At 38.1% G+C, this 21,714-nt stretch overlaps 1 protein-coding gene and 1 non-coding gene across 4 annotated transcripts; both read right to left on the bottom strand.

Moving 5' to 3' along the window:
* Positions 1–18: 18 nt before the first annotated feature.
* On the bottom strand, positions 19–21,072 carry RC3H2 (ring finger and CCCH-type domains 2). 3 transcript variants are annotated; one of them, XM_057409028.1, is made up of 20 exons: positions 20,373–21,071; positions 18,862–18,979; positions 18,188–18,421; positions 17,426–17,601; positions 16,193–16,393; positions 15,659–15,791; positions 15,289–15,407; positions 14,819–14,931; positions 13,912–14,220; positions 12,942–13,156; positions 12,069–12,496; positions 11,473–11,643; positions 10,204–10,359; positions 9,287–9,500; positions 9,045–9,129; positions 8,420–8,501; positions 7,904–8,038; positions 7,246–7,353; positions 6,067–6,215; positions 19–5,459 (listed from the first exon to the last, which is right to left on the bottom strand). In XM_057409028.1, the coding sequence occupies exons 1-20, from the start codon at positions 20,601–20,603 to the stop codon at positions 5,264–5,266; spliced, it is 3,573 nt and encodes a 1,190-aa protein (XP_057265011.1). In that variant the 5' UTR covers positions 20,604–21,071; the 3' UTR covers positions 19–5,263. The 3 variants fall into 3 exon arrangements, with proteins under 3 accessions (XP_057265011.1, XP_057265012.1, XP_057265013.1); XM_057409030.1 differs by having other exon boundaries at positions 5,292–5,459; positions 6,086–6,215; XM_057409029.1 differs by lacking the exon at positions 10,204–10,359 and having other exon boundaries at positions 20,373–21,072.
* LOC130599073 (small nucleolar RNA SNORD90) lies at positions 15,880–15,993 on the bottom strand. Its single transcript, XR_008972144.1, has one exon. It is a non-coding gene; the product is annotated as a small nucleolar RNA SNORD90 (small nucleolar RNA).
* Positions 21,073–21,714: the final 642 nt, after the last annotated feature.

Here is a 21,714-nt window from a genome sequence, read left to right as displayed (position 1 = left end):
GTGAAGGCAAAGAGGCAGTTAAGGTGGACAAATAATTTTTATTGGTGCATGCAAATACATGTCAATACTGCAAACTTCTTCCACCGAGTCTCTCAAACACTGAAAACCAGGATGCTCTACTCCGTGACCAGCCAAAGCTATACAACCTCTTCACTTCAGTGCTACAGCAAACACACACGGCACCGCCCGCCCCTACCTCTAACACGAAGGGAAACGACCATTGGGAACTCAACCCGAGATAAACGGAATAGAATTTACTCCCCCATATAACCCCATTTCATTTTACAGATTTTTTTTCTTTTTTTTTTTTAAATTATAGTTTTAAATAGAAGCTGAGAATGCGCCATAAAAATGAGCATTAAATCCATCGTAGCGATGGTGCCTGCTTTATACATGATGGGTGTACACCATCTTTTATTTCATTTACATTTCAATCGAACAATAGATTTGCAAAGAAAATGTCTAATACAGACGTAAAAATATTCACACTAGAGCTTCACAATCGGTTGTACAATTGACAAACAGGCCTCTTTTCCCAAACTTTCCAGCTAAGCAAATTTTAAAATGTAATCAATGCAACAAGAGAAAAAAAAACAAAAAAACCCCAATTTTCTTTAAAACTTCCAGGGAAAAGAATACGCAGTAAACAGTATAAATGCGGACAGCAGATGCTGCAAGCTAACCACGATACTTCGGAGTGGCTGTACAGTGGGTATGTGCAGTACAAATAAAAGCCACATGTGTTGTATCACAACTACTGTATAATGTACTTGTTTGCCCAGCTAAGAAAATGCATGCACTTCCATGCCTTGGATTAACTGAGACCTACCCTGGATACACTGATGGGCTATGTGCAAATGACCTTGGCTTTTGGCAGTAATAAATGCAGCCAGGCTCTGTTGTAGTTCAGCTTTTACAGCGAAATCTCGAGTGATTAAAAGCTTCCACAAGCATCCTTCTTAAATAACAGGGTGTAATAATTATGTTCGGGTATTGGGCATTTTGGAATTCAGATTTGATTCATCTCATCACTGCCAGGTTGGGGTTTGGTTTCTTTTCTTGCCGTGCTCCCTTGCCAGCAGAGAGATGCATGGTGATGACTTACTGCCAAAGTTAGCTCTTCCTTTATACTGGAAAACGGGGTCATTTAAAAAAGCACATTTATTGTGTTCTGCTTGCAGAAGAGGTCCCTCAATGAGAGGGAATTTCCTAAAAAAGGGATTAAACTACAACATAAAGAATGGACTTTTACATACTATAGATAATCCGATCATTTCTTCATTTTGTTATACTCTTCAAATTCAACATCTTCCTTTAAGAACAGTCTAATAATAATGCAAAGTCTGTCCACAGATATGATCAAGGAGCTGCTGGCATACAGTGTTTATGTACAGCAACAGGTACAACTTGACAACTTGTGCTTTAAAAAAGCAAACAAAACCAATGTTTGGAACTATTCTGAGTTTAGATTACATTATTTTAAGCATTCTTTCCTCAGCTGTTTCTGACCTCTGTGCATTATTTTGTACCTCATCCAGCCTAGTACACTATTATACAAGAACAGCATTCAGCTCGAGTACAGGATAAAGTAAGATTTCAATTGTGTTATCAAAGCACTAAAACCTCCCAAATTAGACTTCTACAAAGAGCAATTAAGAGCTTATTTAACATAATCAGCTGTGTACAACTTGGGGTTTTTTTCCTAAATCAAATGTCAAACTTTAGTGTCCCTGTACTAGACTACCAAGAACCAACGCCAGTTTGCTTTGCAAAGAGTCTAACCTTTCCTTTGAAGGGTCTAGTATACATTCTACAATGCAAAATCTGCATAAACACTAAGATTCATTTCTTGTCACCTGTTTACAGGAACAAAATATCAGTAGCAGGGCAATCACTCTGCTCTAAGTATATGTTAAGAATGTACAGATAATTACTTTCTCACACAAGCATTCTCCCAGCACAAGCATTAGTCTCTATTAAGACCTATGTGGGAAATGAGGCAAACCAAGGAGTGAATCCAGGTAGTGAGGCAACACAATTAACTTAGACACTAATAATTCCTGTATCTCTTGCATGTGAAATCCCTGCTGTACCCCTAGTGGGGAAAAAAACCAAACCAAACCAAAAGCCAAACCAAAACAACCCAAAATGCTTGTCCAAGCAAAGCAAAAGAGCCAATCTCTTTCCCCATTCTGCTATGGGCCTTTTTTCTGACAGCACAGGTAAGTTAGGCCAAAACCTACATGGGAATCACTGCTATTCACACACAAAGATAAGTCACTGTATCTCAGCATCAGAAAATAAGCCCTTCCATAGCCCAAAGGCACCTGATTTACATCTAGACAATGAATACATACTTGTTTGTATAGGGTTAAAGGCTGAAACTTCACCAAAGAAGAAAGCCCGAGCTAGGTTACCACCTGTAGCTTTCTCCTTGTCAGGGCACTGGAGGGCACAATTTCATGGCATAAACCACACAATCAGCGCTAAAACTGTTAAGACAAAGCTCGCATGATGTTGAAATCCCTAAAGAATTCTTTTGCCTGTCATTCTAGATAGTAAAAATCCAACTAAAATAAACCCCCTAGCCCCAGTTAAGAGCCAACTTTCCATTTGAAGTGTATGGTCATCCTAGCGAACTGCTCTATCATGGGACCTCCTGCTGCAGACAAGAGTATATATAGATACATCTGTTGTTAAATATGCCAGTCTGGTTAGCAGGAGGATCTCAGGCTTATGTAATTTCACTGGACAAACAGGCAAATGTGTGTAAGCAGCTTATCCCAACCCCCCTCCAGCAGAGCACAACCAAGTTTTTAAAGTTGCAATTTTAAAATTAAAAAGTTAAGGTAAATACACAATCAATTTATGTAGTATATATTCACCCTCAGATCATGCTGAAGATGTTCTGTGGAGTTCTGGTGCACAGAGGGCTCTTTCCCTGAGGGCAAATAAGGACTTCTCAAACCTTTATATTTTCTCTATTTTTGTAACAAAATAGCAATTTAAAATTTAAAAATCTTTTAAAAAAATTACATCACCTTCAACATGGAAGATCTCACTGTTTAAATATCCATGAAAGAGACATACTTGTTTGCATATCTGTTTTGGAATTACATTGTACAGCAAATAATAGTATCTCAGAAGCATTTCAAAAGTAATATAAATTCATATTTACATAATGGCCTTGGTATAAAATATACAACAATCATATTTATGTCTAACATTCTAAGTTAAAGTTAACATCGATAGGAAATAAGTTAAGGTGACAAAGGTGGTCTGGTTTTTGTGTCCATTCACTTCAAGTTGCAAGTGAAACAAAGCATCAGTCTAATCCTAGCTATGAGGTGGCACTGGCTATAGGAAGGTACAGCAACAGCCAAAGGAAACTAAGAAAAGACTACTCAACTGGTTTTCTACATACATTCCTTTACACTGGAGTATTAAATAGATGTGTAAGATCTTCCATACTGACACCAGAATATCAAAACTAACCCTTGGATTTTCAGGTATATTTACAACATAATTATCTCATGGACAGGTTCATCAGGAGAGATATCAAACACCAATATGTACTTAGTCTAATCAGGAACCCTCAGGGAAATGCCAACCCCCACCCCCCAGAAGCGTGCACAAAACAGTTATCAAAATCTTACCCGACCACATAGCTGTGATTTTGTAAAATAACAACTCAGACGACCAGTAACATGATCCTCTTTAAGCATTTTTGCTAGCAGGAAAAGCCCTTACATGCAGTACACCTGGTGAAAGATCAGCTTGGCTTAAAATATTCCAGTACAATTTTCAGAGTAAACAACTTCACAGAAGTTAATAAAAAACATAAAAAAAAGAAAAGAAAAATAAAATAAAATGTAAAACTTGTCACAAAGAAAAGGAAGAGGACGAACAAGAAGAGAGTCACCATCAGGAGGGAGAGTCCTGCTTTCTTTCCCAAAAGAGAAAAAAAAAGAGTGGATTTTTAAGCTTCTCAAACCAACAAAATATATGCCCAGGGTTCTATTTCATGTGTATTTATGAAAACCAATTTTCAGTTGACATGTCTAACATGATTCTCAGTCACACCTTAGCAGGGCATAAATTCATATGCTTTTCAGTACTCTGAAGGTCAGATAATGCTCTATTATTGTATTTTCAAGGTCTTTGAAAATAAGTTGCCACTGAACAAGCAAAAATTAAACCTGAATACAAAATTATGATTAACAACATTTAACAAAGGTAATACAACCGCCTTAAATTCCCAATACTTAGTTTAAATTAAGAACAAAACAGTACAAAAAACAGCAATACCATCTTTGTTAGTCAGTGCAAACACTACGTACAGGGTTTTCAAAGGAAAGCCAAGAGCACCTGATACTTTTTGCCAAGTCATCTGGATTCTATAATCTCCAAGTTGAGAACTATCAGTAAGAAAAAAAAGAGAAAAACCAAAATTGCTGTTACATTAGTGCATAACTTCTCAAAATGGTTGAAAATCGTTTCACGTATAACTTGGGGAAATCAATACCTAGTACATTAGCTGGAGGACTTAGGCACTTGGTTTACTTCTGATAACTTTACTTGGACAAGTAGCCTGTGTATGTGTATCTACATTACTAAAGCAGAAATTGGGGGGGGAAATGGAAACAAAAAAGCTGCAGCAAAGCACTGCACCACAGACCTGCAAATAACATAGCAGTGCAAAGCTAATGGTGTGTTAACCCTGTAAAAGTCTCAAGTCCGAATCTCCACCTCTCAGTCTTCAAACAGGAAACAATACTCCATGCAAAGTTCCACAACTAAAGAAAAAGCAGCTGCAACAAGACACAAGTTCTTCTCTCATGAAACAAAATAGAGACAAATAAGTTAAGTCTTCCTTTCACTAGATGTATCATCGTAGGATCCTGCTAGTTTAAATAACTGAGTTGTTAGTTTTCTACAGAAGCCATTTTAAACAAGAATGGCTCAGATACCGCACCGGATTGCTACAAACTCATAAAAAGCTGCTTTAAGCTTAAGTAAAACAATGTCCAAATTCCATTCATTTGTGGAAAGTGAACGCCTTACCCTAGGAAAGTAAGTTTTTTTTTTTCTTCAGAATGCTAATGCGAGAGGGGCTTGAAGTATCAAAGAGTCCACAGGAAATGCATGACCCCAATATTATTCTTTTAAAAAAAATATACATTATATAATATATATTATATATATAAAAAGCTAGTGTAAATGCTTCCATGGTGTGGTCACAAGCTGGAAAGATGAATGCCTTTCAGCTGTTAACCATCCTGCCACTTGCAACAGGCTTTAAAAAGTCATTTTTATCCTCAGACATAATGTGAGCAGTTTTCAAAATGAGGCTGCCAACACTGACTGCTGTGCTGATGGGCAGGCAGCTTGCATTGCTAACAGATGTGATCGGCTGACTGAAGCAAGAAGTTACGGGCAGGATTGTTTTCTGCTCCTCCCTGAGGAGAAAAATAAGTTACACAAATATTAAACAAGTACATGCACAAGTATCCGCAACTGAATTGTGTGCATTAAATAAATACTGACATCAACTCCTTTTTAGCAACAGGCTAAACAGCTTACTGTGGAACGGTACGCTCAAGGTGTAGTCTGCCTCATTTTCAAAGGCTGCATTACACAGTAAAGACTACAGAACATAGAAACCTAAAATAGTGTATTTTAAAAACTACCTCTCTATGGAGATTTGTGCAAACAGGAGGACATTTCACCTTTTGGAGTTTTTCTTGATTTCTGTTAACTATAAAAATACTTTTGCATTTTTTTGCTTACTGAATGTGAAAGGTATTTTTAACAGCTGTGACACGTTTTAGTGTATATGATTACAACAATGCATATGAACAATGGTGCCATCCTGTGACTTCTGTATTTGTGACCTAATTCTATTTCTTAACAGGTTCTTCTCACTTCACCATGTATACACAATGCAGATGTCTAATCCAAGTCTGAGTAGGTACGTAGTTCATCCATAAACAACCATGATTCACCTATTCTGATGCTGCTGTTTGTCTAAAACTGGCAGACACTGCTGTTTTGTCTAACACTCACAGAATCACAAGGTCTTCACCTAAACTTTGTCTCTTCTGTTCCATAGATTCTTTCTGGTGCTGTTTTAGCAGATGTCCATTCTCTACAGTTGTCCCATTGAGCAGCTGATCATCTTGAGAACTAATACCTAGCTGTATATCCAGAATCTCCTAGAGAGGAAAAGGAGAAATATCCATCAACACTGTCACAACCAGCTTTAAATTTTCTTAATATGTTCCACTACATAAAACTGACAGAAACAGAGTCTCATCAAAAGACTCCTTGTTTTTATTTCATACTTTGCAATGTCTACATTATTTTACTATAGGGAAAAGGAAAAAACAATCTTTCAAAGACTGCAGTGAATGATGATGGTAAACATCAGTTTAAACATCAGTTGCTAAAAAAATGGCTTATCAGGTGAGAGAGGAAGGAGGCAGTAAAGCGAGAGCTGTTTCAATAATCATGGATAGAGGTAAGGCTGAAGAGAAAGATCCTTCCATCCACGTAGTGGTGATTCACAAATCGAGTGGCAGGACGGTTAACAAAAGATACACAATAGAAAATACTACTGCTTCACAAACCTCAGGCAGAGCAAACAAAAGCTGTCACCAGTACTGTAAGTGAGTATTGGGAAGTGTGTTATGGGATATGTTCCAGATAAGAACGTTAATTTAATGTTTTAAAAAAGGAAAACTGATCCTAATGCTTGGAACGAACTCAAGAATGTTTTAACATTGCCCAGCAAAAGAAAGATGCACCAGTTACATTACAAACAATGAAGTAGTAGTGAAAACAAAAGAACACTGGGTTACAATTAAATTACTGTTAGAACCCAGGTGAGCATAAAGTTTAAGTTAAATGATCACACTTAAACATAAACCATTCTTAACTACAGTTTCAACACCGGAGGGGAAGGGGAAAGGACAGACTCCCCATTACTAATGTCATCAAAGAGCAAAAAGCTGAAAGCTGTGACAACACACCGAGCTGTTTTCAACTTGGTAATACTAACTGCCAGGTATCTCAGCGAGACCCCTAGTGTTCAAATAAGGCAAGCGTTTGATATCACTACAAAGACTAAACACAAGATTCTGCTATCAAAGTGATCTACTAATTCACATAGAAATTGTAAAAGTTTCTTAGTAACTAATGAAAGGACCCAGTGACCTCTTTAGACGCACAGATTTCTGTACTTACTTCTATTTGTTCACCTTGCCCATCAGGTTCATCTGTATCCAGGGCTGACAGCTCCAATTCAATGTCTCGATCTGGCTTTGTGTCTGCACAGTCTTCAGTATAATCAGTCTGAAAAAGAAAGAATATGCTCTGTAATATCAAGCTGGCTTTTCACCTGCTCCATACAACACTCAAGTATTACAGTGAAAACATCAGATTCATTTCTAGGACACAACATTTCTAAACACACGAGACAAACACAAATAGAACTTTGAGCATAGACAAAATAGGGGACAAAACTACATCTAATCACATTAAAGTACTGAAACAGAGAGATAAAATGCAATTCTGAGGTAGAAAATTCTGTAGGAGTCCACTGACACAATGTTTATGTTTCTAACATGTACAACAGAATGGAAAGTAAAGACTGCATGAAAATGGATTGTCACATTCTTCCCATTTTGTAAATGGATGGTTGGAGCAGCGGCACTACAGATGCACCTACCCGATCTCAGGGAAATAACCAGACAACAACAACAACAGTGACTTAACTTGCAAAGAACATGTTAGAAATATTTGGGAATGATAAAACTATTTTTAGCTCTTGGCTAAAATGCATGCACTTATGTATATACACAAAACCTCAAATTTGTTTCATCCCAATTACCCCTTTCTTTACCTCACCATTCCTCAAATCGATTTCCTTGCTTAAAAGATTTAAGGTAAGACGACTGCCTTCATCTAGAGAATTCCACTTCTGTTGCATGGCTAGTGCATTCGCCTCTCTCTGAAGTAATAACGAGTTACTTTTGGCCTATGGAAAGAAACGTATCAGTTACCAACCATGTATTGTCAAATGGTAAAATAAACCAGCCTACCAAAGGGACAGTTCCCCTGCTAGATGGATAACTATGTTTTCCTTTAATGCATTTATTTTGTTCTGCATTTGCTGACATGTATCAGGCTCACCAGTTTCTCCCAAAATGGCCTTGCTAATGTCAGTGGAACGGCTCATGCTAGCTGTCCTTATGCATCATACTAAGCACTGCAGGACTGGCACCTAGTTAACCCTTATTGGTCATTCTGTCAATTGTACTATTTTCTGTAGGCTACACTAAGAAAATCAATTTAAAATCACTTTACTAAATCACTTTTGTTTTAATTATTAAAAACACGATATAATTTCTCATCTTACCTGTTGCAATTCAATACTCAATAGATCTCCAGTGCTGGAATGCTTTCGGTGACCCGACAAATCTGCAACTATGAACCTGTCCCTTCAAGAGAAAGAAGGCAAAACTAGGAATTAAAAACAAGTTCTCTAAATCAAAGGCCCCATAAACTTCCTTAGTCTATCAGTGTTAGATTTTTGGACAGAAACTCTATGACTAAGATAATGCACTCTTCACCTTCACTGGGTCTCACAATACCCCAAGATATTATATGAAACAAACATCCTTATTTTACATATGAGTAAAATGTGGCAAGAAAACTTGAGAGAAACAACTCGGGATTGCACATTTTGACATGACAGCTTGGCAGTACCTGACACCAATTCTCTGACGAGGTCTCTCAAGGGGTATGTTGCTAGTAATGGGGTATTATTAGCTGCATTAAGTATTAAAGACTACACAAGTTTTAACCTAGTTTTTCCAAAGCCTTATGCTTGACAGAAAACATTTTACTTTAATTTTTACTTTAAAATTCAGAACATTATTAATAGCTCCAGATTTTTTTCCCCCACCAGATTCAGGATTTTGAAGAACACTACACTAAGGTATAGACAATTCTTTTAACAGAACACAGAAAACAGTCCATACCGTTCTGCATAACGTGCTGATGAAGCAGAATCTGAGCCATAGGCACTCCATCTTGAGTCAACAGCATTGACATAAGGGACATAATCTGTAACAAATGAAGACACAATTCATTATCTTCTCTGTTCTTCAAATGGGTTATACAGATATTGTAGCTCTTTGAATCTTCACTGCTGTAGCAAGCATGAAGGGGATGAAATGCTCATTATGTATGCTACATTGTCATACAAAGCTTATACTTGTACCTGATACACTGATGGGTTTAGTAGCACTTCCTTGGGAAGCAGTGGCCTGAATAGGATCTGTTGTGTGATAACCTGTGCGGGATGACCTGGAGATTGCACCCCACTTGGAGATGATCGGTCCATCGCTAAATGGGATTATAGGATCTTCTTCCTTTGCCCTTCTCTGAGTTTCAAATAAATGCACTCTCCTTTTAACATCTCCGCTGTCCAAATCCTACATATTTAGGAGACAAAAAGATACATGGACTCACTTGAGGTTATTTAGGTTCTTCAGCTGGCCAACAACTTTCTGATTATTGTTCCTGAATACAATGCTGAAATTCTGTCCAACTAGAGAGCCAAGTTGGGCCTCCACGGTTTAACTATTATCGCCCTTTAATGGCAAACTGACCACGAGAAAGCTACCACCATTTCTAGAAGAAATAATTTTGCCTTTCCAAGCTTGTGTTTCCAGGCAGAAAAAATTCCAGTATGCTTAAAGATCCACCAACACCCTTCCCTGCACTTGAAAGAGGCAGTATCAAAGAAGGCTTGAGATGAGACTTGATTACACCTGTTTCATACAATATAAAGGCAACCTGCCACACTATATAGCAGGAAGTCTCCCAAAAACATGAGCTCTTACCCCTCCAGAGGTGATCTGCATTCCATGATTCATACTACCTATTTTTTGTACCTATTTTCACAGATAGCTTTTTTCCCCCTCTCATGGCACTACATTCTGTCACTGAAGTAAATACACAGTTCATTTACAAAACTGGGAGAAGATACTCCGAACAACCTCAAATGGGCAGAACTGCTTCAAAATACTAAGAATAGAAGCTACCAACTTTTAAAAGCTTTGTATAACCAAGCAGAAGACACTTCAGCATGTGAGAATTATTACACTAATGAGGTAACATGCAGAAAACCCCTACCATTAACACAGCATTTGAATTGGCAATCACATCCTTGGGCTCCGAGTCGATAGCATTTATACAAGAGCCAATAGTGCCACAAGACCACGGTGAATAGTGAGAGAGATGGTCTTCCTCAAATTTAGTTCCACTCAAATCACTGACATTTTCTGAGAACTATGGAAAAGGGAATAAATAAGCAGTGAATAATAAAACCAGGGAATTCAGTCTTAAAATAAGAAAAGACATTTACTGCTGTTAAATTATTTCAGAAGTCAATCATGGAGTTCTAGCTGTATTCAAGACTTTACTTAGGGACAACATAACCCATTTTTGACTCATTTAAACCAGTGCAGGTGACAGCTGTCAAAGAAGGGAAAGCTTTGCCACTACAAATAACTGCCTGGACTGCCAAGATAGTGACACTGATTTCAGCCTCACACGCTAGTGGCAAGTTGCTTCAGGCAAACACCTACAGTAATTAAACTGAGAAGAAGCCATGCATTTTCCTTTAACGTATAAGCCAGTGGCAGATAGAAGTATGATTTTGAACCCTTCAACATGGATGAAATGGACTACATATATCCTGATCTACCTTGAACGCACCCACAAGGGACTTCAGGTACTCCCACTTTACAAGACTTTTTCTGCATAATCAGAGTCTAACACCAAAATATCGTCAATGGAATTGTCAAACCACAGCAAAGAGGGCTTGGCACAGTGGTTCTTCAAACTAGCTTTTTGGATGTGTTTAATTAAAAGTACACATAGAAAGTAAATATCACAAGATTTATTTTTTTTCCCCAAAATCACACTGTTCCTATTTACTAAGTTCCATATACAGAACTTACAAAATAAAAAATGTTCTACCAATGCCTTTTGCTGCTTTTAAGAGGTATGTATTATCTGGGACTTGACAAACATTCCCAGCTTGATTCAGTCTATTCATCACTTTATAATGCCATTTGGAGTATGAAAAGGGAGGTCCTTCTTAATAGAAAACAACTGCTCCCTACACAAAAACCTGGGGGCTCACAGTGCTAATTCAGTAACATTACATTTCCTTTAGTGAGGGCAAACTGAATCACTTCATTTCTTGACCTTTTTTCCCCACAATCATGTACAGCATCACGTTAATATCAAATTGAATGCATCTGTTAATAGATACTACTTTCCTTTTGCTAGATTTAATTTTATGAGCAACAAGTAGTAGGTGGAAAACCTTTACTAGAACTATTGACTGACATCTTAAACAGGAAGGAAAGATAAAGAAGTTCTTTGGCTTCCCACCTCTGTGCTGAAATCTACGCTGAAGAGAGGAGAAGGTGGTGTTGGAGATGGTGTTGCCATAGGAAGGGTTGACGATACCAGAGGAGTTTTCTGCGTGTGGTACTGTGCCCATTGCTCCGGCTTCCGTCTTAACTGCTCTTCATAACCAGTCTTCAAATGACCACAAGGCTCCTAGCAACAATAAATATAGGACTGCATACCTGATCATACTATAATCAAAAGGCAAATACTTGCCAAGGACACACCTGGACCCTCAGATTCCCTTGGGTCTTTAACCTTGCACTGATATCACTTGAATTTCACAAGGATTTGGAGGAGGACCTTGCCCATGTATAGCAGCTCAAATATTAAATATGTAATTAATTCAAGCAACATGCATGGGAACTAGAGAGGCAGAGAGGCTCTGATCCTAATGCAGATCAGTCTATTTTACAACCCATTTTATAATGGGTAAAAACCCCAGAACTTTGTCCAGGTCACATGTCTTGATTACTGTAATCCCAAATAAAGATAAGACATCTATGCTGATTACTTGCCAACTTTACATAATAGCCTTCAGAGCCAAGGCTACCTCCTTCCCTTTCTGCCTCACTTACCCTTGGTAAAGGCACAGTCCTCTGTTCATTTGGTGGTTGACAAGCCACAGAGTAATACCCATCCAAAGAGTTGTATCTCTCACGTAATGATGTCTGATAGACAGATGAGTGCATCACATCCATGGGAGGTAAAGAATTGCTCCTAATAATATCATCTCGTGGGTACATCTGTGGGCGCCAGATGCGCCTGCTGTCATAAACTGGAGCATACATTCCAGAAGGGACAGGAGGAACTGGTCCATACGGCTGCGGAGGAGGAGGTTGGTAAGGAGAATTCAGTCGATCTCGAGGGGGAAATGTACTGTAATGATCGGCATATGGCACGGAAGCAGGTGGGAGGGAGGATTCTGGAACGTTATTGGACCTCACAAAGCGAGGAACACAGGGAGCCACACCAGCTGGTACTGTTGGAGGTGGTGGATAATATCCTTAAAAATTGGAAAAAGGCATATTTAATGTAACCACAAATGACCCACAATTTAACACCTTCTAAAACTGTAAATATTGTTAATAAGTACGTTTAGAGAATGAAGAGTCACACTTTACAAACCTGTTACTGGCCCTATTGTTTTCCTGTGGAATGCTAATTTCACATATGACAACTGTATTTGGAGATGATGCGCTGACCCTCTTCCACCTTGACCCAATTGCCATTGCTCCTATGTACTACGGTATAATGTACCATATGTAACTGAAAAGACAGCATCTTACACACCTCTTTACACAGGAGGTTAAAATGACCAGATTAGTATTCCATTAAGTGAAGATTCATCTGATATTAACAAAACAAACATAAAACATTGAGATAAAAGTTATTTCTCAGCATTCAGAAAGGTTCAGAGCTGTTTGTGATTCCGTGCTCATCTCACTCACCTGTCTGTGGGTACTGTGGAACTTCATATGATAGCTGAGTCCGGGGATCTTGGAAATATTGAACATTATCAGAATGTGGAGGGTAGACGGGTACTCTGGGAACAAACGGGCTGGATTTTGGAGGTACAGAATTAACTTCTGTTCCAATATTAGGAGGACCAGCTGAGGTAGCTGCTGCCTGGCTTACAGGAGTCTTGGGTGGAGAACCAATTTTACTGAAAAGGATTACCAAGAAATCATTAGGCAGATCTTGACTTATTTCAGTTAGTCATCTCTCCATGTACACTCCCATGTAATGTGCAAATTTGGGCTATGTAATTTCCTCTGGAATTTTGTTTCTCACACCCCAAAATGATCCTACATCTTAGACTTCGATCTAAGAGAACTCAGAAGTGGATATAAACGTTTTGGTATGTAACCAGAAGCTTACATACCACTTGTAAGTGCACTGTGGTAAAGACAAAAGCTCTGAAAAGCTGTTTAGAGCCTCAGGCCTTCCTGGGGAAGTATCTAAAAAGTTTTAAAGGCAAACCCCAGAACTAGGAGGTTTCCAAGATTATTAAGGAAGTGCTAAGGTGCACAGTGTGCACCCTTTCTGATTTCAGGAAACATCAAATTTTGAATGCAAAGTTTTTGTTTTATTTGTATGCAATAACCCAACAGCAAGCAAGATACAAAGCTGAGAATAAGAGAATAAAAGATAAAGGGGGAGATTGACCATTTCATCTCTATGGCATGGGAGTATTCAACAGCTAAAACAACTGATGCTGGCTCTGACAGCTTGAGTCCACAGACTGCGTATAACTACACCTGCACTGCAGTACATCTTACACAAGTCTGCAGTCAGTAAGCATCAACAACAGCAAGCCAGGACCAGAATCCAGCATGTATTGCTTGCCACCACAAACTCCATGATAATCCACAAGCAAAATGTTGTGCTTATTTATCTTTATGCATAAAGGTTACCTACTTTTCAGGTAGTGATTCTGTAGGGGACCCAGAAACATTCTGGCCATTGGCTCCAGTCTTCCCTCCCTTCTTGGTGTTCTCCAAAGCTCTCAAGGAGGTGTCTGCACAGCGAGGGATCAACTGGGGAACCCCACTTTCCAGATTAGCTATTCCATTAGTACTTGCCACCATCTTCCCTGTTGCTTCAGGGCTTCCTATGACAGAAATTACGTTTCCTGTTGTGGTCGAGACGGTGCTATTTACGCCAACTTTATTTAGAAGGGGGAATGTTCTCACTGTTGCACTGATTTTTTTGTTCCTCAAGCGGTATCTATAAACAAGCACATGTAAAACAGACAAAAGATTTAAGAAGTGGTAATTATGAATTTTAATGTATTTGTAAAACTAGCAAAAGGAAGGGATTGAGAGGAATGTGGTAGGAACAAAATTACAAGACTTCAAAACATGGTTCTTATTTTCAACAATCTGCAAACTGAACATGAACATCTTCCTCTGTAATCAAACATCACCTCTCCTCTTAGAAGATCCACTTCTGCAGTTCTTTGCAAATGGTTTTGGGTGAAAACAGTTTCAAGAACGCACATGTTGGAATAACTCGCTTTATTCCTTAAACAATTAAAATGTAATTAACATTCTCCACCTTGTAGTTGATATAAGCAATTCCTGACAGCCCCCGAGCCTAGACTTAATTTCGGGACAGGAAATTCTACTTCATGTGAGGTAAAATAGAAAATAAAACTGGAATTCACTTGCAGGCTTTACTGTAGTTTCAATTTTATATCGGGATTCACAAATCCTTCCAAATGAATAAATGTAGAGAAGAAACTATTTTCAAAATTCTACGGAGATTCTTGGATTTAAATTAAAAAGAAGAAAAAAAAAAAAAGAAAAGAAGAAGAAAATCTCACTTTTCGAGCTCTTCCTGAGAATGAGCAAATGTACAGTTTGTTCCTCTTGGACATCCCCCTTGCTGTCGAAGGTCTCGGCACATACTTGTTTTGTATTTGCTATTTGGTTGTGGCTATACAAAGAAAAAAATCAAACCACCAGACATTCCTTTTACAACCTGGCAGACAATTTACATAAAAGCAGATTTAAAATACACAAGTCACATTCAAAATGATTATACATTTTGCATCTTTAATCAGAAAATTAAGGAAATTTCTTGCTGATGGGGTAAAGACTATACCATTATATGGATCTCACTATAGCAAGTTCTGCTGCATTCCATATTTAGAAATGTTAAGTTCTCAAAACCTGAATGCAGTTAACAGAATCATCAATTATTCCACAGACAAGGCCATAAATGTTTCAATGCAATAGTAACTTCTCAAAATTACATCATTCAGTAACTGTACATTAAGACATATATAGTTACCTGTGGAGTTTCATGGCCTTTTCTGCTGTAATTCTGAATGAAATCCACTAGCCCATGTACCACAGTCTTTACAGCAACCATTGCATTTTCCAGCTGCTCCCATGTTGGAGATGCTGCATCTAAAAATCATTAAAAGCAGGCTTGGTCATTCTGACAAGAACTCCAGTAGTAACATAAATAAGAAGAGGCAACTCTTCTAGTACTTCAAAACACCAAGTACTAGGACAGAACTCAGACAGCCCTGAATAAGAGTTTATTATATAGTAACAGATAGGAATTTCGTAAACAAGGAATGGAAGTTATCTTAATAATTTTCTTTGTTATATACAAAAAACATCAAAAGAATGTTTAAAAAGCTTCATCTGCATACCTGGATTTGGATCTATGTTTGCCAGGAGCTCTAAATGAGGCCTCAGCCTGTTTAAGTTTGCAGGATCTCCCGTGCGCTGCAAGACAATTGTCAATTCTTGTACACTCTTTGCAAAAGACTCTGGAGATTGGAGCTGAAAACAAAGCAAGCATTAGTGTGCTGCATTTTACAACCGTGAACTACTGATCTGAGAAAGATTTTCATTACACTGGTTTCTAAATGCATTATGTCGTGTCTTCAGATGGCATATAGAGAGTATCAGTGGAGAGAAATTTTATTTCTCATCTCAGAATCTGCCCTATGAAGCTTCATCATAAGACACATAAAAGGGAATTAGTCTTAAACTACTGAACATCAAAATGTCTTCATATGAAGAAGACGCTGTAGTGGGAAAACCCCTTTCATTCTAGTTTAATTAATATGTTATATAACTAAAGACAAAAAGTTAACTCAAGCTTTCTTGAGATTTTTAGTACAACATTTAATAGTCTAATCTAATCCTACAAAGATACTAAAATCGTGCCTTTGACAAACCTTGTCAATAATGGACTGCATGTGTGATTTATGTGCCAAGTCACCATACAGAAGAGAAGACCATTGTTCTGGTGATATTCGAAGTCCTGCTTCCATGGCAATGTGAACAATTTGGGCATCATGTTCTCTCCGCAAAGCCTCATAACTCCGAAACTCTTCTTTAAGCTGCATCAGAGAAGAATCTTCATCCCTTTTAGTGACCTAATAAACAGGAATAATTAAATACTCCTCCTTTAACAAAAAAATCTCCAAGTCCATTAGAAAAAGACAGTTATACAGCACAAATCACAAAAGTATTGGGTTTGTATATTCAGCATATACTTTGGTTCTTTTCCACGTATTCACCCTCAATCAACAGTGCACAAGCAGACACACCAGCCCTTCGAGTTTCTACAGGATCACTGATGCAAAGCTACAGTAACTTGCTACTTCCAACTACAAAGTAATCAGATTGCTTAAGTCACAGTTACATATTTAGTAATTCTACTAGTAGTTTTTGCTACACAGTATTAAAAGATGACTTAAAGAAACAGGAAAGCCTCCAGAAGCAACTTAACAAAAAGGACAATTTTAAGATAATGACATTTTAAACCTAGAATATTTAACTGAAAGCCCAATGTAAAAGTTAAGTAAAACTCTTAGGTTAGAGAAGGTATTTGTCATAAATGAGAGCAACAGGTCTCATTATGTTAATGTTTAGTGATGTTGTGATAATCATGTTTTTAATTGTGATTAAAAAAGGAACAAAGACCCATGGAATTAACTTTTCATTCTTCTCCAGATATAAAAAGTTGGGAATATTCAGTTTAAACAAGCCACCCTTATGTATCAAAAATAAAGAACCTCTTCAGTGCAAGGTGGCCAGATACAGACAAAAGAAAGGCTAAAGAGTGACAAATATGTGGGAACACAAGGCTGGAGCTCAGGCTGAGAGCAATTTCTCACTGATGTCCCTCTCTCATGCCTGGTGTTGGGGCTAGGGAAGTTCCCAGTACTACATTTGTTCCTTTTGCAGGGAGTTTTAAATATCAAACAACTATTTCATGACAGCTCTAGATAAACATCTTACAGTCTGTACTATTTAAATGTATAGAAACTGATTACAGTCTGTACTATTTAAATGTGTAGAAAATGAATTTATGTAACATTTCACAGGTGAAAGATATTAATCCTAGGTCAGGTTCTCTGGAGCTGCACTAAGGCACAAACAAACTTCAAACATTGGTATTTTACCTTAAAGCAAGATGCTCTATACAGTAGCTGCACAACATGACCAATACTTGTTTTAGAGGCCTGAGGAAATCTTGGTTCTAGCCTTTGCACAACAAAAAGTACCAAAACTTTTCTTGAGAGTGCAGAGCCATCTTCCAGTGCCAGTAATACAAGTTTCAGTGCCTCCTCTTGCATAGCTTTAACACACAAGAACAAAAGATGAAACACATTGCCAGAAATCAGCAAGGCTATCATATATTAACATGATAACTAGGCATCTGAATCATCTCGAATGTAATTCCTTATTATTTTTTATTTCCCTAATCATAAGAAAAAAACCTTTGTAAGCATTTTAAGAAGTTTGCTGATTTAGAAGTAGTATTTAGAAGCACTCAAAGCACAGCAAACAAAAAGCTATGACTAATTTTCAGTAATAAACACATCAGTAGTGCAGGTTCTGTATTTTATTCCACCATGCAATCATGCAGCCTTTGTAATTCTGTAGCGTCTTATCAATGCTACACCATGGAACTATAAAATAAATGCAGGGACAGTGTGCAGGAATGCTAACATCAGTTACTGGAATAAAAGAGGACTAATTTCAGTTTAAACATTATTTCCTTCTCATTTCTGTGCCTGCTTCAGCAGCACTCACAGAATTTGCTGTTTCTATCAAAGTTATTAACATGATCATTATAAACTTTAAGACTGAAGTATGCTGCAACCTTGTTATAACAAGGTATAGCTAAATGTACTCTGCTGCAGCCTGTACAGGTACCTTACCTGGTCCTAGAAACTGGCATCCTCGTGCCCTGACAGCAGCCCAAAGATTGGCAGAAAGCTGCTGAGGATTTTGGTGCTGCAAGATCAGTTCTGTGACAGTTCTCTCTCCCAGTGATCGAGCTGCTCTCATAGCTCTGACCCGACCCTCTTCCTCCACCAGCTGACAGTTCACCAGCGTCACAAGCTTCCTTTGCATTGGACGGCTCAGTGCACTCTGATTCAAGCTTGCAACACCTTCAAAGGAAGAGAGAAAAGGCAAACTATTGCTTTTATCCATACGAATTTATGTGTGTAAGACAAAAAGGTGTAGTAATACGTGTCTTTCTTTAGGACCTGGACACTAGTCACAGGCATCTTGCCTTCTCTTCAGCAACTGCGTTATCAAAAAGGATTTTAAAGTCTTACATGGACATCAAGCCCAACCTTTAAGGAAAGTGCAGCTTTAGTACAAAGTTAGCCTCAAAGTAGTAATATTAAATAAAAAAAGAATATCTCGTGAACTTAAATTCTAAAAAACCCAAGTGTCACAAGTGTGAACAAGCTTTTAAAGCCATATGGGAAACTTTATCACAAAAATGAGAGGATTATTCATTTGATGTATAAAATCAGTGCTGAAAACACAGTGCTGTTCAAAGAAAGCTTCACCAAAATTCCACTCTTCAGCAGAGACTCACCTTTCCCTCCACTTAATGGCTTTAAGTAGAGTGCCAAATCCTCAACACATTTCTTTGCTACTTCATAATGTTTGTTTTCTCCCACATTACTCAACTTTACTGTCTGATGATCGGGTACCTAAGAAAATGCAAAGGGGAGGAGAGAGAATAATTCTACATACCAGGCTACCTGATATGCCTTTGACAGCACCAACATTGCTACTATTAATATGTAACACCGCAGATTTACACTGCTTTTCAGAGAATTGGGAGATGGGACTCACCAAAGGTAGGTAGAATGTAGTAAAGAATAACAAAAAGGGAGTAAGATGAGGGTTGGGATGATGAAAGATTGTTTTTGTTAGTACTCAACATGTTAAGAACATAAGTAGGATAGAAAACAATAATGGAGGTCTAATGAGAAGGTACTTAAAAGATGAATGAAGAACAAAAGATTTGAGAGGATGATCAGGGTACAAGATCAGCATGATTTACCACAGAGACAAAGAGAAGTTATAAAACAAACTGGCAGGAAAATAATATGAAAAAAAAATCAAAAGCAAAGCTAAAAAAATCATTTCAGCATAATTTGGGCATGATGAAATCTTCAAGGAGAACCAGCAAACTTCACTTGCTGGAAAAAACCCAGAGTAACAAGGTCAGACAGTGAGAACAGAGGGAGTATAAGTCCCAAAACATTAAACTGTTTGAAAGGCAGTGCAAGAAGTTAGAAGACAGGGAAAATAACTGTTGTAAGATCAAGGCTGTGATCTGACACAAAGTTAGAAATGAAAAAAATGAAAGGAACACATGAACTTAAGAAAGAAAACCACTTTGATACAGTGTTATTACCAATAGCCCTGTCGAGGCATGTGATAAGACATTGAAAAGCAGTGTAAAAAGTATCTCCTTACTGTTTCTTATGTTACTTAAAATGCCCAGATGTTACAGGAAGAATAATATCTCAAAGCATATGAACCAGCAGAAGGTGAGCAGACTTATTTAGTCTCTGAAAGGCACAGTACTGATTATATAATCGCTGTTTTGCCACTGCTACGAGACAGCGCAGGGAACGTTCCTGGCCTGATTAGCTAGTGTCTGAAAACACAACTGGAAACCCATCATCGTGCCTACTTCAAAACCCCAAATAAAACAAAACACACTTCTGAAAGTGGTTAAAGAGCAAGCTCCTTTTGAACATGTGACATGCAGAAACCAGACTCCTTGCGAGCATACGATGAATGAGTGCAATCTGTAGGTTCACTTTTCTAATGACAGCTGTGACAGAACTATTTCATAATGGATTTTTTTTCTCCAGTCATGGTTCAAGAGCCTTTTTAAACCAAAATTCACTTTACAATGGTTACGTTTTATGAGGATGGTTCTGAAAATGGTTTGGTCCTCTTAGAGGACTTCTAAATATAACAAAGTTTGTGTCTAAAACGGGGGAAAAAGATCAGCACCTGTATTGCAACTGGCACGTAAATGGTAATAACACAAAGTGGCAAACCAAAGAGCTGCTTAAATCATACCTGGGCTCCAACTAGCTGGAGGAGTGCAAAGTTTACAGGAAGAACATCGATGTCCGTGTTGATGGCAGTCTGGTCGAAAGGACATGCCTTGCGATGGAGCTTGTTCAGGCAGGTCTTACAGACAGTGTGAGAGCAACCTAAGCTGATGGGTTTGTGCACATTCTCATCAAACTCGTTGTAGCAGATTGGGCAGGACAGAAATTCTGTCCACTGAGCTGCCTGCACAGGCATTGTGGAAGCTGGACTCTTGTTTAGCAGGCTAGCAGACCATTATTTCTCTGTACTATGTTTTGGCAGCTGTAAGTGAATAACAGAGTATTTAAAACATGCTTTCTGGTAATTTAGAATGATTTTTTTCATTAAGAAATAAACAAACCACCATTGCAGTATTTTACAGAAGAAACCCAAAACCTTATATTGAAGTAATCAAAAACCCCAACCTCACGTTAGCTTAATAATTGTACCAAAATGAGCTCATGAACTGAACAGATGCAGACTACAGGTTGAACCTATTCACAACAAATGGCATTAAAGTTCTTCTCACAGGATTAAATACACCTTTAGTGTAGGAGGAGGAAGACATTTATTGGCAAAGAACACGTAAAAGCATGAATCACAGTAACCATCTCACACTATCTCAACTGACTTTGAGTTTTCAAAATCCTGACAGCACTCCCTGGTTGCAGAATGGGCCAGGCCATTCTACAGCCAGGCCCATTCTCTACACAGAGAAAACACAGAATTTGTGTATGCTTTTGGGAGGGGCAGTTAAAAGTTATTTCCATTTGAAACAGAGCAATGCCTCCCTTCTGCAGAGCTTATTCTGACTTCATCAGACACCCAACTAAACACAGCTTTGCCTTTCTTTCCATAAAAGACAAATCAATTCGCAAAAGCTAAGAACCATAAGAAAACACTAAAAGAATAAGAGGTTAGGTTTTAGTTTTATGATTCTCTTGTGTTACTTCCCCTCTTCTCCCAAGAACCCATTGAAGCGCTCAAGGGCAGAGATTGCTGAATTCAATTTTGCTTTTCACATCTCTACCTTACACAGGAATCCAACTTCACTTCCACGAACTCACAGCGAGAAAATCTCCGATGTGTTGAAATTCCAGGTATTTGGGACAAAGCTTACAGTAAGGCAAGCCATAATTTCACCTGGCTTGCTATTAAGTCTTGAAACATCTCATGCTGTGCAGTAGTGCCTTGAAAACTGTTTACATAAATGTGTTCCAAAAAAACCATGGATTTATAGAAATCGTTCTGAAGGCCATCCCACCTTATATAACTTAAGTTCTTGGTAGAGATAACAGGCCTAAGTAGTTCATCGAAACCGTTCACA

This window comes from Pezoporus wallicus, unplaced genomic scaffold, assembly GCF_028554395.1.
Source record: "Pezoporus wallicus isolate ANWC-B61680 ecotype Strahan unplaced genomic scaffold, APGP_CSIRO_Pwel_v1 contig_8341, whole genome shotgun sequence".
NCBI classification, from domain to species: Eukaryota; Metazoa; Chordata; class Aves; order Psittaciformes; family Psittacidae; genus Pezoporus; species Pezoporus wallicus.
The sequence above is the reverse complement of the archived record's forward strand: the minus strand, read 5'-3'. Positions and strand labels throughout refer to the sequence as shown.